The 13,040-nt window shown below is 46.1% G+C and overlaps 1 protein-coding gene across 5 annotated transcripts in view; it reads left to right on the top strand.

Moving 5' to 3' along the window:
• CRACR2B (calcium release activated channel regulator 2B) overlaps positions 1–13,040 on the top strand; it is a 63,259-nt gene that overhangs the window by 33,861 nt on the left and 16,358 nt on the right. For all 5 annotated transcript variants that reach the window (XM_019519780.1, XM_019519777.1, XM_019519779.1 and 2 more), the window contains 6 exons: positions 1,140–1,286; positions 1,799–1,889; positions 2,269–2,361; positions 8,031–8,218; positions 8,989–9,060; positions 9,976–10,030. In XM_019519780.1, the coding sequence (XP_019375325.1) occupies positions 1,140–1,286; positions 1,799–1,889; positions 2,269–2,361; positions 8,031–8,218; positions 8,989–9,060; positions 9,976–10,030 (646 nt within the window). The remainder of the gene's footprint in view (positions 1–1,139; positions 1,287–1,798; positions 1,890–2,268; positions 2,362–8,030; positions 8,219–8,988; positions 9,061–9,975; positions 10,031–13,040) is intronic.

Here is a 13,040-nt window from a genome sequence, read left to right as displayed (position 1 = left end):
CATCTGTGGTGGGCCAGTAGGGAGCACTCCTGTGCTGAGCCATCTGCCTCACTGTGCCCTGCCAAAAACCAAACTTTGGATGCCTCCCCAGGGGCACCAAATTATGACCAACCCCCTTATTGGAGCACACCTGCAAGCCTAGGGTACCGCTGCCACCATCCAGACTCAGGTCTTTGTCTGTGCCCTGTGCTGCCCAGGATACATAGACCCTGTAGACCTAAGGGTTGCCTAATCCCAGCAGAATATATCTGGGGGCTTCTTATAGCCTGAAGCATAAAAAGTGGCCTTTCTTAGTCAGCTGAGTAAAGGGAACAAGAAGGCTTGCCCCAATCCCTCTCAAGCATGTACAACAAGGCTGGCTATAACGGATAGCTTTATTGGGTAGAGAGGGAAGGCATGGGGAGGGGTACAAGTCAGAGAAGTCCCAAAAGAATAACCCTGAGCAAACAGAAGTAGCTTGGTAGCCTTTTGATACACAACTAGAGTACATTAAACTAAGTTCCTAGTTAAGTTTCTGGTAAGTTGCTCACTTCCGCATCCAGCAAATGAGGGAGAGCTGCAGAGGTCCATGTTTCTGTGTGTGTATTTTAAAATGTCCGCCTGTCTTCTTCCTGCAGGGACCCTCTTAAATATACCCTCCTGACCTCACCACCTGGACCCAGTCAGGGTCAGGTGTCATTTGATGCCTGCTGTTCAATTTGAAAAACAGCACAGTTACCTAATGGAGTGACATGGGCTTAAGTCCCTGCCTTTAGGTTGTGAGGTCAGAGCTCAAAACAATACAGAGGTTACACGCACATCCTCTTACCTGAGGCCTGTCATGTGGGCAGTGGCAGCGAGTTGGCTGCCTAGTAACTGGATTGATAGACACATGAGAGCGAGAGGGGAACAGATGAGGAGGCTGGGAGGGAGTTCTGTCATACCATCCACCAATCCAAATAGGTCTCGTGTCATAGACACGTTGGGTTCCTGTCCATGTCCTGATCTCAGTATCACAGCCTCCTCCAATGCTGCCCAGGAAGTTGAGGGGGAGCACCCCCTCTCCTCTTGCACATATGAGAGAGGAAAAGAAAGCATAATCCTGTGATAACTTGGAAATGCCCCTGTTGTCTCCCTTCCCTCTTGGATGTTTGCTTCAGTCAGAGTGAGGTTCGGGAACTCTGGGCTCGGCTCCGGAAGGAACGACCAGAGCTCTTGGCCAATTTTGAGGAGTTCCTGTTCCGTGTTTCCTCGTACATCAAGGAGGTGAATCAGGAGAAGGAATCGATGGAGCAGGCACTGAAAAGGTAAGAAGACGTGCGTAGTCACTCATCTGTGGCCTCCAGGGAACCAACTGAGGCTCATTCTATACAACCTAGCTCACCATTTTTCCTGAAATACCAGGAAAATCTAGCTAGGTTGGATGAGCAAATGGTGACTTCTGTGCTAGGTATAACGGTGGCTTGTCTATCCTATCCCATTCTCCTCAGAATGATGTTATATTAATGCATAGCAGCTTGCTAGCTCCTAGGGATAGGTTTGCTCTAAAAATAAAATTGGGTGCAAGTTAAAATGCACCCATAAAGACTTCTAGTAGTATTAGAATCCCTTTAGCTGTCTATGAGCCTGGGGCTCTGGGAACCTGGGCAGCTCTTATTGTGAATCCTGAATTCATTTCAATACCCCTGTCTCCCCCAACACACACATCTTTCTTATTCAGTAAAGTTTTCTCATTCCTTGTCCTTTCTATTTCTTCCTCTTCCACTTTTACATGCTCTCTCACTGGCGCTCTCTTTCTCTCTTCACTACCCCTTTGTAGGAAGGAGACAGATCATGACAGAGAAGTCAGGTGCCTTTATGAAGAAATGGAGCAGCAGATCAAAGTAGAAAGGGAGAGACTGCTCTGTCAGGTAAATCCTTCTTTCCAAGTGGAAAGGCCTAAACCCTTCCCAACTCTGAAGCCAGGGGCTGAGTGTCATTTAGCACAGTGTTTCCCAACCAGCGTGCTGTGGCACAGAAGTGTGCCGTCAGAAATGAACAGGCGCACCGCAGAATTCAGCCATGGCAATGAGCTACAATAGGTATGAGGGTGGGGAATGCTTTAACATGTGTGCTGCAGAAAATTTTTATAAATATGCCTTAGGCTGGAAGAAGTTGGGAAACCTTGATTAGCTACTGACTTTAGGGCAGAGGATGGTATTATCATCTCTTTCATGCCCTGATGTTTGGAAATATTGGCCCCCGGCCACTGTACAGAATGAAGAGCTGTGGCCCTTTACCCCCACACAGGAGTCACTGAGGCATGAAAGGAGCAGCCTGCTGCAGAAAGAGCTGCGCAGCAAGGAGCAGGAACTGGAGAAAATCCTCTACCGGCAGAAAAAGGTAATGTGGCCTTCCTGAGGAGGAAAAACTATGCATCCCCACCACCACTCCTTCCTTGGATATGTTCCTTCTCTGGATTGCCCTTGGCAACCTGCAAGCCTCACCAACTCCAGCTCACATGGAAGTGGATGGTGACGGGGCCAATTCCAGCTCCAGCTGTTACCACTGGGGGGCTGGCTTGTCCTGCATGCCTTTTTTAAAAAAGCTGCTTCAGTGTATCTGTTTAATTTTATATCCATTTTTTGGAATCCTTTCTTACATTCCTCACTGACAGTTCAGTTCATCTGGCAGTGGTAGGAAGTAAAAAATTGGAAGGTTAAAAGTGCGTGACTGGCTGGACAGTAGCTCTGCAGAAAAGCACCTGGGGGTTACAGGGCACAGTAAGATGAATATGAGCCAGCAGTGTGCCCTTGTTGCAAAGAAGGCTAACAGCCTACTGGCAACAGATTTACCAATGCAGCCCAGTATGCCAAGGGAAGTGATTATTCCCTTCTATTCAGTACTGGTGAGGCCACATCTGGAGTGCTGTGTTCAGTTTTGGACCCCCCCCCCACTACAGAAAGGAAGTGGACAAATTGGAGAGGGTCCAGCAGAGAGGGTGACAAAAGTGGTGAGGGTCTGGGGGACATGACTTATGAGGACAGGCTGAGCAAACTGGGCTTATTAGTCTGGAGAAGAGGAGACTGAGAGGAGACAACAGCAGTCTTCAACTACCTGAAGAGGGGTTTGAAAGAGGATGGAGCTAGACAGTTTTAAGTGGTGACAGATGACAATAAGGAGCCAACCGTCTCAAGTTGCAGCAAGGGAAGCTTAGGTTACATATTGGGAAGAATTTTCTCACTCAGAGGGTAGTAAAACACTGGAACATGTTACCCAGAGAGGTGGTGGGAGCCCCATCCTTGGAGGTTTTCAAGACCCGGGTAGACAAAGCCTTGGCTGAGATGATCTAGTTTGGGATGGTCCTGCTTTGAGCAGGGGGTTGGACTAGATGACTTCCTGAAGTCCCTTCCAGCCCCCATTTTCTATGATTCTGTGACTTGGGAATGCTCTCAGAGATGCTACCAGACATCCAAATGGTCTTTTGCTGCTGGCAGAGATGACCCAAGCAGGGTGTGGGGCCCAGGCCAAATCAGCCTGTATGGGGCCCTGGATGTGAGGAAGCCAACAGCAGATTTGATTGGCGACATAGGGGTGGGTGGTGAGCAGCCAGACATGCCGGTAGGTAACAGCCCAAGGGGGAACAGGGTGCCGAGGGGCCAGATGTGAAGCCGGTGGCAGTGCAGAGTCACTGTGCTACTCTGCCCAGCTCCATGGGGCCCCCTAAAGTGCAGGGCCTGAGGCGCTCACCCTGATTCAGTGCTGGCTGCATGTGATGGCAAGAGTTCCTGTTCTGAGATGGGGAACTCTAAGGGAGGGGATGGGGTCATGACTAGGTGGTAAGAGTTTTATATGAACCAGCTTTCTGTATCCTAGACAAATTCAGATGAGCAGCAAAGCCTTGAGAGGCCTGTAGCCTGAGAGTATATAGTGAATCACACTAGCTGGTATACAGGCTCTCATGTAATCATCACAACTGGAATTAGAGCCCATCAAAACATTTTTTTTCTGGACAGAATATTAAGTTTTCACTAGAGGCATCTTTTTGTTCCCCTCCCTCCCCCAAATCTCTAATTTTTTTTATGGAAAAATTCAGTTTTTTGACTGCAAATATTTCTCTTTTTCCAACAGGAAAAGATACAGATTGTTTTTGTATTTATACTGCTGCTGGGGAAATATTCCCATCTTCCAACCAACTCTAGCAGAGATGCTTTGTAAAGAGATGGCTTTCAGAAGTGGTTTGGAGGAAATAGGGGAGAAGAGGCTATAGTCTGAAATTCACCAAATGAAACAATTTTGGCAGCAAGCCAAACGGAGACTCTTCCATTTCTTTTTGTGTATATGGCACAACTGGCCCAGAGTACTGTTTTGATTTAGTCCTATGCAAACAGGACTCTGGTAGAACCCAACTCTCCAGATTGCTTGAGTGGCAGCAAATCAGTCTGTATAAATGAGGTTTGATATGCATAGAGATATGCTGGCTTGCATATAGGACAGAAAAGCTTCAAAAGATGGTGTTCAATAACTGAGGTTGCATGTGCTCCGGGGGGGGGGGTTAGGAGGCTAAAAGATTTCAGCTTCAAGGGTGCCTGTCTGCAAGGATTCCTCAGAGACAAGGCTGCTTATCTGGCCTTCCAAGGAGCCCTTGATGAATGATCTGTCATGGCAAACACCCCTCACAATCCAATATGTGTGCTCGCCACCTGTCTCCTTCAGGCCTGTTTGAGCAGGTGTGGCATACCATGCAGTGCAGAGTAGCACTGAATATTTACATTCTGTGTGAGTCTTCTGTTGAGATGATTCAGAGCCAGATAAGCTATGCATGTCTCATGTAGTCTTGCTTTCTGATAAGCATCTGACATAAAAGTTTTCAGAAAGAACAGAACTTGGAGTACGTGTGCTTCCATTAGAGGGAAAGGGTGTAAGAGATGATATCTCTCCTTGTCTTTTAACTCAACTTCCTGCTGATGAAATGCAGTACATGCTAATGAGTACCTAGGATTGCCTGGTATCCTTTACTGAAGGAGCAGGGGTGTGCAAACGTGTTCCCCTCCCTACTCTTAAGATCCCCGGGTGCAGGGAGTCACTGGAGGGAATCGGGGATGAGGGTTGCTAGAGGAGGTTTTCTGGGAGAGCTGGAGCAAGCAGCAGGGAATCGTGGCTGTGTGGGAGCTCCAGCAGAGAGCTCAATAAAGTACAACTGAGAAGGGCCACTTCTGGTGCCAAACACAGGGGAGCTGCCTTGGGAAGTGTCTGGGGAATGGTGTGATTGATTGCAGGTGCCCAGAAAAGACTGGAAAAGGGAAGAAACCCTGGTCTCTGGAGCAGCCACACCTGAGGTCCTGACAGGCCACCCCCATCTTCTGTCCAGATGACAGCATCGCCACCCCTCTTCTGAGGTGGGGTGAGCACTGCTCCCCGGGGCTCCACTGCAGCCACTGCACAGTGGGCTACTTTGCTGCAGGCAGAGGGATTTTGTGGAGACCTGGTTGACTAAGTGTATACACCTGCTATAAGTTGCCTGAGTGTTAAAGTTGATAACCTAATTGCTTTTGTTATGTGATAAGTATTTGCTTTATCTGCTGGTATAGATTATTGAGCTCATTGAAAACACTTTGTTATTTATGGGATGTCAAATTTGTCAATCTCCTAGTTATTATTGTAAATAATAAATTATTGTAAATAGTTTAGTGAGTGGTCTGGTGTGGGAGGACCACAGGAGAGCACTCCCATGAGTGGTGCTCCCAGCCTGTAGACAGAGTGGGAGTAGACCAAGACCTATTGGCACCCCAGGATCCCAAAAATTTGGACATGGCTGCAGGTAGTGCTGCTGCCAGGGTTACACAGGCACAGACTCCTGGAAGACCATTTCAGGCTCAACATTAGGAAAAAACTACTTCACAACTGGGGTGTCCAGACTCTGGAATAAACCACCTCCAGAGGTGATACAATCGCCTACCCTGGAAATTGTCAAGAGGAGACTGGACGGGCACCTTACTGGGGTCACCTGACCCCCCAGTTATCCTTCCTGTTTGGTGCAGGGGGCTGGACCCAATGATCTTCCGAGGTCCCTTCCAGCCTTACAATCTATGGATCTATGGATATCTGTTTGTTCCCAGGGGGTTTGTAGTAGGTTGTTATTCAGCTTTTATTTTCTCTGGGAAAATAAATGTGTCCTCATAGGAAACAATATCAATAGCAAAACAAATGAATACAGAAACAACAAAGGGTTAACTCCAAACCTGTGGTCATTCCTCAGATCTAGAGAGGGCGATCCCAGTTCTGTGCTGCCTCTTCAGCACCACAGTCTTCCCTCCCTGGGAGCTTTTAACTTCCTCTGGGCCAGACAATTATCAAGCCCTGGAGCGGGCAGACTATTATTCATGACCCCCCCACAGCTGGGCTCCCACCTGAGCTATGTACCCAGTTACAGGGTTAAGCGTGGATCAGTTATGATGTTGTATGCACTGGGCATACAGTAAATTTAAACAAGCAAGATCCTTATTAGCGGACAAGGCAATATGCCACGTTTATTGGACATATAAAAACATTAAAACTTCACTTACACACTCATTCACACACAGAGACACAGACACACAAAGAGTTCTGCAGATGTTAAAATGTTACCAGTTCTTAGTTGCTCGAATCAACTTAGTGGCCAGCTAAGCTGAGCAAGAGAGGGGAGCTAGACCTTCTGTCAGATGCATACTGATGCTCCTTGATGTCGTGCAGAACAGACTCAACTCCTTGCTGCTAAGTCTCTCCCCTTTATAAGGGGTACCAAGTCTTTGTCCAAACTCACAGTACTTTTCCATCCTGACACGTGGTCAGGCTCATCCATCACTGTCCTTAAGTGATGCTCTTCAATCACTCTGTTTACAACATTCCTTTGTTATCACTGGTGTGGGCTGTGTCTGGCACAAAGGGAGTCTTTTAGTCTTGAAGTGTTGCAGGCCCTGCCTTTTAATCTTGGATCCTCGCCTGGTACAGAATTGCCTCTTCAGCCTTTTTCCCAACACAGTTCACCATTTGGTAACTTGGTTTGTTGACACACAATATACAGTACTTTCTCAGTTACTCTACATTCATTCATCCATACGTTCTAAATGTTACAAAAAAATTTTATTTTGAATAACAAACTTAATTTATAATAACTCTAGGCTACTATAAAATGAAATTTAAGCTAAGTCATACAAAAGCTAAGTTAAACAATACAACAGTAATATTCATATAATTAATATAAAATGAATACCAGGTAGCTTAAAAGAAAATCAGTCCAGGCCTGACAATGGTTTGTGCTTAAACTTCTGATACATACCACCCTTTCAGTCCAGGTGATCTTGACTAGGGGAACAGGGTGCCCAATTCTCTTGTGCCCTTTGCATTGTTATTTTGTGAGCTGACAGCTATAGGGTAAGATTTTGAGTGAAATGCAGGAAAACTTCCAGGTCCTTGCTGTGATCATGTGACAGGTCCTAAGCAAGAAAAACCCCAAACCTGCTAATCTAAATGAAAGTGGTACTGCTGAACAGTGTTTTCTCCATGTATTCCTCCATGTATCTGTGTGTATCCATCTGGTATCTAAAACTTAGTATATACTTTCTTTTCCATAGCACCTGGCATGTTGGGTTTCATTACAATGACTGGGAGTGTTAGTTGCAAATAGTAAAGGCCTCTTCTGGATCAAAGATCAGCAGAGTTACTGCTGTTCCTCCATCCTTGACTCTTCTCCATACTGTTTTTACTACTTCTGTTCCACATCAGGGTGTGACTTGGTCATTTGTGTGCTAGGGTGAGATTGTAAATCCAGTGTAGTGATGCAAGGAGTCAATAGGTGAGTACAGGTCACAGGTTTTGAGTTTCTCAGCTTCTTGCTATAAGTTCCCTGGAATATAATGCTAACTTTTTTGTGTGGCCTCTGGACCATCTCCTCAATGGCACTGTATGTGTGGTGCTCTTCCGGCCTGTTTTACAATTATGGCGGCTCAAGTCTGGTACGCAATTCATTAGTTAAAAACTTTTTGTCCTCTCTCTCTCTCTCTCTCTCTGTTTCTCTCATTCTGCTTTCACAGCTAGAACACCAACTGCAGTCACTGAACTCGGAGCAACTGGAGACCCGAGTGCAGAATGAGCGGCTCAGACACCTGAATGAAAGCCTCCTGGAGCAACTGGAGAAAAACAAGTGGGAGCTGGAGGTAGCCAGGGGCCATTTGCAGAGGCTTCAGAAAGAGTCACAGATGGAACAGGATCAGAAGGACAGGTGTGTCTGGCTGGGGGTTGCAGAGCATTTGGTCCAACCTGTGAGCTGCTTCTGCATGATTTGCCTTACCTGGAATTTGGTAAAAGAAGGGAGGATGGTTTGGTGGTTAAAGAATAGAAGAAAACTTAGCTTTCAATCTCTCATATTGTCACAAGCTTGTTGCCTCATTTGGGAGGAAAAAAAACCAATCTTGGGTTTTCATATTGGTTATGTACAACCTCTCTAAATATAGGTATTGTGAGGCTAAATTAATTAATGTCACTAGATGCTGACTGGAAAGCACTGGAGAAATTTAAAGAACTATTTTTTTTTTTGTATGCAGCACAGTAGGTCTCTTCTTCCATGTGCTTCAACCAGTTAATTGCGTCCTCAGCAGGATATATTGTATCTATTTGTATTGCTATTTATTGGGACCATTGTCAGGTGTGTCTTCAAGCTTTGGCTAATATTTAGCCTGTCCATAGCAGCTGCTCACCTATAGATCTCCAAGCACCTTATGAACAGAGGTTTTACCATTGGGAAATTGAAATGCAAGGAGGGAAGGCAAGTATCCCATGTGGAACAGAGTGAAGCTGGTTTAAACCCAGGTCGTCTGACCCTCAAACCACTGCTGCATGCAGTCAGTTGAGCTACTGTTGCAGCTGCCAGGCTGGTAGCTTTGGCAGAAATGTACATGTTTGCATGTGGGGAATTTTTTTTCCTCAGTCTTTTTTTTGTTTTTGTTTTAATCTTGTTTTCTCCCCCCTCCCTTTCCCTTCTCCTTGACTTAGGGATGTATTTAGAGTCTCTAAGAACATGCAGAAAGAAAAACAAAGCCTCCTGCGACAGCTGGAGCTCCTCAGGTACGGGGAGCCTTGACAAATTCCAGCTTCAGAATAGAGGGGCGGAGAAGCTGGGTGGAGAAAGGACGTTCTCCAGAGTGCAGGCAGCAACTGGTAAAAACAACCAGGCAGCTAACAAGACAGCTACTTTGCTCTGAGTCTGAGGTATCTATCTGGCTTCCAGAGCTATGGATAGGGAGTTATTCAGCCAGTACGTGAAGATCTTTTGGGCTAGTACATTAGCTCTGAGAGTCCTTTTTGCATGTGCCAACAGTGTTATGGTCTGATTCTTTCTCTTCAGAAACCTGTTGTAATACACGATGGGATGTGTGCATGAATGCGTATATATTTTGTGTATGTATATGTGTAATATAAATAATGTGTGTGTACACACACACGTGCGTACGGCTCTCTCTCAATAGATATATAGAGCACATAGGTGTGCATAGATATAGCCGTGTGTGTGTATATATCTAGATAGATAGATATAGCCGTGTGTGTGTGTAATACATATATAGCCCTGTGTATGTGTATCCACACACACGCACGCACACGCAGCTATATCTGTCTATCTGGATATATACACACATACACGCACACACATGGCTATATCTATGCATATGTATGTGTGGACACGCGCACGCATGCATGCGATAGGGTGCTTTCTTGCTCTGTGTGTGTGTGTGTATATACAGATATATATGAAACCTCTCAAGGACCATTGTGATCCTTGTGGCCTAACTGTCTCTGTATAACAAAAGGCATATTATTTCAGGGAATTGATTTTTTCCTTGCTGTGTAATGGGGCCACTGTGGTGCTCAGATACTATCCAGACTGAGACCCCAAATCCCATTTGCTAGGCAATAAGGGTATTTTTTTGCCTCTTCACTCATACGTTGGTCTCTGCTTGTGTCTCTTATCTTCCTTTGGAACAGAGAGATAAACAAGAAGCTTCGAGATGAGAGAGATGCCTTTGAAGCCAAGAAGCTGGTTAGTCTAAGAAAGAAAATCCTAATACCTAGCCACCCTCCTTTCATCTGCTGCAGTTGCTGTTGCCACTCGGGGCTCTGGCAGTTCCACGGGGGACACTGACCAAAACATCTGCGGCCTTTGTGAGGCACCTCACTGTGGACTTCAATGCACCTCTTCACTTTAGGGGAGAGCTATGCCGGTTTAATTCAGGCATGTGAAAGGGATTGCCAAAGAGCATTGCCCTGTGACAGTCCTGAGAGAGGAGCCCTAGAGTAGGGGCTCTCTGTGAAACTGCAGGGAAGTGACACTTTTTATGTACATGCCAAGCCCAGAGACTTCAAAGGAAGGAGGCCAGTGTGGAAGGACCCCCCTGCCTGAGGCTGGACTAGGCTAAACTCAGAATCTTAGAGAGGGTCCACTTTTGGCAGGAGTCTGGTGCCACCTGGGCAACCTTTTTGACTTTACAGCAAGTGGGACTGCCTGGCTCTTCCTTCCACTGTGCCTGCCTGCCATTGCCAGTGCTGAAAGCCTGCCCCCAACCCCAGTCCTACATAGTGTGCATGCCCAGGGTCCTGGCAGCAAGCCAATAATGAAACGGGGGAAAGTCTAATGCTGTAAATGAAGATGGAAGTAGAAGGGTCTAGGTTTGTAGGGAAACAGCACTATTGGTCACTATGGGCCACATCTTTAATCCCCTTCACCAGCAGCCTGGAGATGCAGTGAGCAGAGCTCTCATCTGCTTGTGTTGTCTGAGGTAGGAGGGTTGTTTTCTATCTTCTCACGTGGTCTCCAAGACGTACACAGGAGCACATGGTTTATGAGGATGTCCTTGTTCCTTTCCCCCCCAGCTCTTGATTCATTCTGTATTGGAGCTTCTCCATTCCGCTTGGTCCATCCCAGCAACAAAGCAAGTTTTCTCCCACCCCTGCTGCTAGGCTGTTAGTGAAAGCCCTGGAGATGAACTGGCGTTCAGCAGTGTGTAGGCTAAGGGGGGCTGCAGCTGAGGTGAGGCTTGGAGTAGTATCCAGCATGTCAAAGGCAAAGTGGCAATGGGTAAAACTGATGACACTCAACAGCAGCCCTTCTTGGACTACAGTGCAATGGACGATGAAGTGGAGAGTAGTGGTGTCATCCCCAGGGAGTGACTTTTCTGCGCTTTAGCCCCTGTAGCTGCAGCTGCTGCTCTTGGAAGAAAGGCAAGAATCAAATGGAAAGAAGAAGGGCTTGTTTGAGAACATCTCTCATCCTAGTAACTATTCTGTATAGAGAAGGAAGGATGGTCTCTGTTACCTGAATGAAGAATTATTAAGGGGGGTGTGTGTGTGTGTGTGTGTGTGTGTGTGTGTGTGTCAGGTCACAGCCAGAATCCATCCCACCTGAATGCACGGTTCCAGGCTTCCAGCTTGGACTCTGGGGTAAAAAACATTTAGCTTAAAACTCAGGAGAAAGAACCCACTCATCTCCCCTGGAATGGCTGGAGTCCCTGCTGCACTACGGAGATGGTATGGAATGATCCAAGATGCTCAGTCTGACTCGGTTGCTGTGTATTGCACGGATGGCATGTCCTCAGTGTGCTCAATGTTTTATTGCCCCCTGCTGGAAAAATAACTGAATAAACATGCGTACATTAGTGCCGAGTCCAATACAGATGAGAAAAAAGGTGCTTTTTCCTTTTTCAGTGTTGACTGCTTCAGTACCCTGGCTTCCCATCTAAACTACAAAGGTTTCTGGGTTCTACAGGGTGGGATAGTCATCAAGTACCGTAGCAAGTTGCTGGGATAGTGACTGTTTTTTGACTTCTTACTGACCTGTTTGACTAAAGGAAACCCTTCCTTCCCATCCCCCTCCTTTCTTTCAAACTAAGGTGGCCATATCTGTGTGAGGTGCTTCTTGCCCCAGTGCAGTGAATCTACATGATGGGTTTGCAGTAGTGTTTGGGATATCCCATTCCTCTGCATATAGGTCTGGCCTATGCTGACATCACCATCATGGTCTGTCACAAAAATGGGAATGGAAAGGGGGTCTGTTTTTTAATATTAAGTAAAGTAGGAAAAAGCATGGTCATTTGTGGCATGGAGTGTCTATGTCTGTCTTCTGAAGAACTGCCTGTATTGCTATCACAGAAGTGATGATGGAGCAGTATACAGATTCCCAAGTGAGCTTGTGCTAGCAGTCTGGCTGCCCCAGAGTGGCCCAACGCAGGCTAATACATCCTGATGAGACGCTGTGATTGCATTGTAGATGTATCCCTGTGTTTGTTCATTGCCTTGCAAGACTTGGTTCCATGACAACTACTAGGTGCTCTTAGAGTACCAATAGCACTAGTAAACACAATTTGTTTCTTTCTTCCTTTTTAAGATTCTTCAAAAGGAAAAAGATAATGCTGTATTCTGTCCTTCTGGATATTTCTGCCCCAGGATTGTCTCTTGTCTCAGTTTTTTTGGGTTTTGTTTGTGTTTTGTTTTTTAAACTATTCTTAAGGAGGTGATAGTGATGAAAAGTTACCAGCCTATCCAGGGAACATCCATACACGCTAATGTGGAACCTGGAAAACACTTCTGCTCTGGATTTGGGGCACTTGAGGTTCAGAACATACCTGGAAATGGAATATTCCTGGAAAAAAAATCTAAGCCCCAGGCCAATATTGGCAATGAAAACTCCTACCTCATGCAAACTTACAGGTCAGGAAAATGCTGCAAGTGTGGGGGAGACCCTAAACTGCTGTAAATCAATGTAGTTCCATTGAAGTCAGCAGGGCTGATTTGCATCATCTTGGGTTTCTAGCTTCAAATGAAGAATGTTGCTGTACAGAGGTTGTAATTAAAACCCCATTTTTGCACAGGCTTTAAATTACCCTAGCTAGGAGTTAAAACAACCTGCTTCATAGAAAAGCAAGTTCAGGGGAAACCAACTTGCAAGCTATTAAAATATCCAGATTCTTGTTTGGAACAGCTCAAACATTTAGCAGGGGGTGTGTGTGTGTGTGTGTGTGTGTGTGTGTGTGTGTGTGTGTGTGTGTGTGTGTGTG

The sequence above is a fragment of the Gavialis gangeticus genome, unplaced genomic scaffold, assembly GCF_001723915.1.
Source record: "Gavialis gangeticus isolate Ggan-Ray unplaced genomic scaffold, GavGan_comp1, whole genome shotgun sequence".
Taxonomy (NCBI): domain Eukaryota; kingdom Metazoa; phylum Chordata; order Crocodylia; family Gavialidae; genus Gavialis; species Gavialis gangeticus.
The sequence above is the reverse complement of the archived record's forward strand: the minus strand, read 5'-3'. Positions and strand labels throughout refer to the sequence as shown.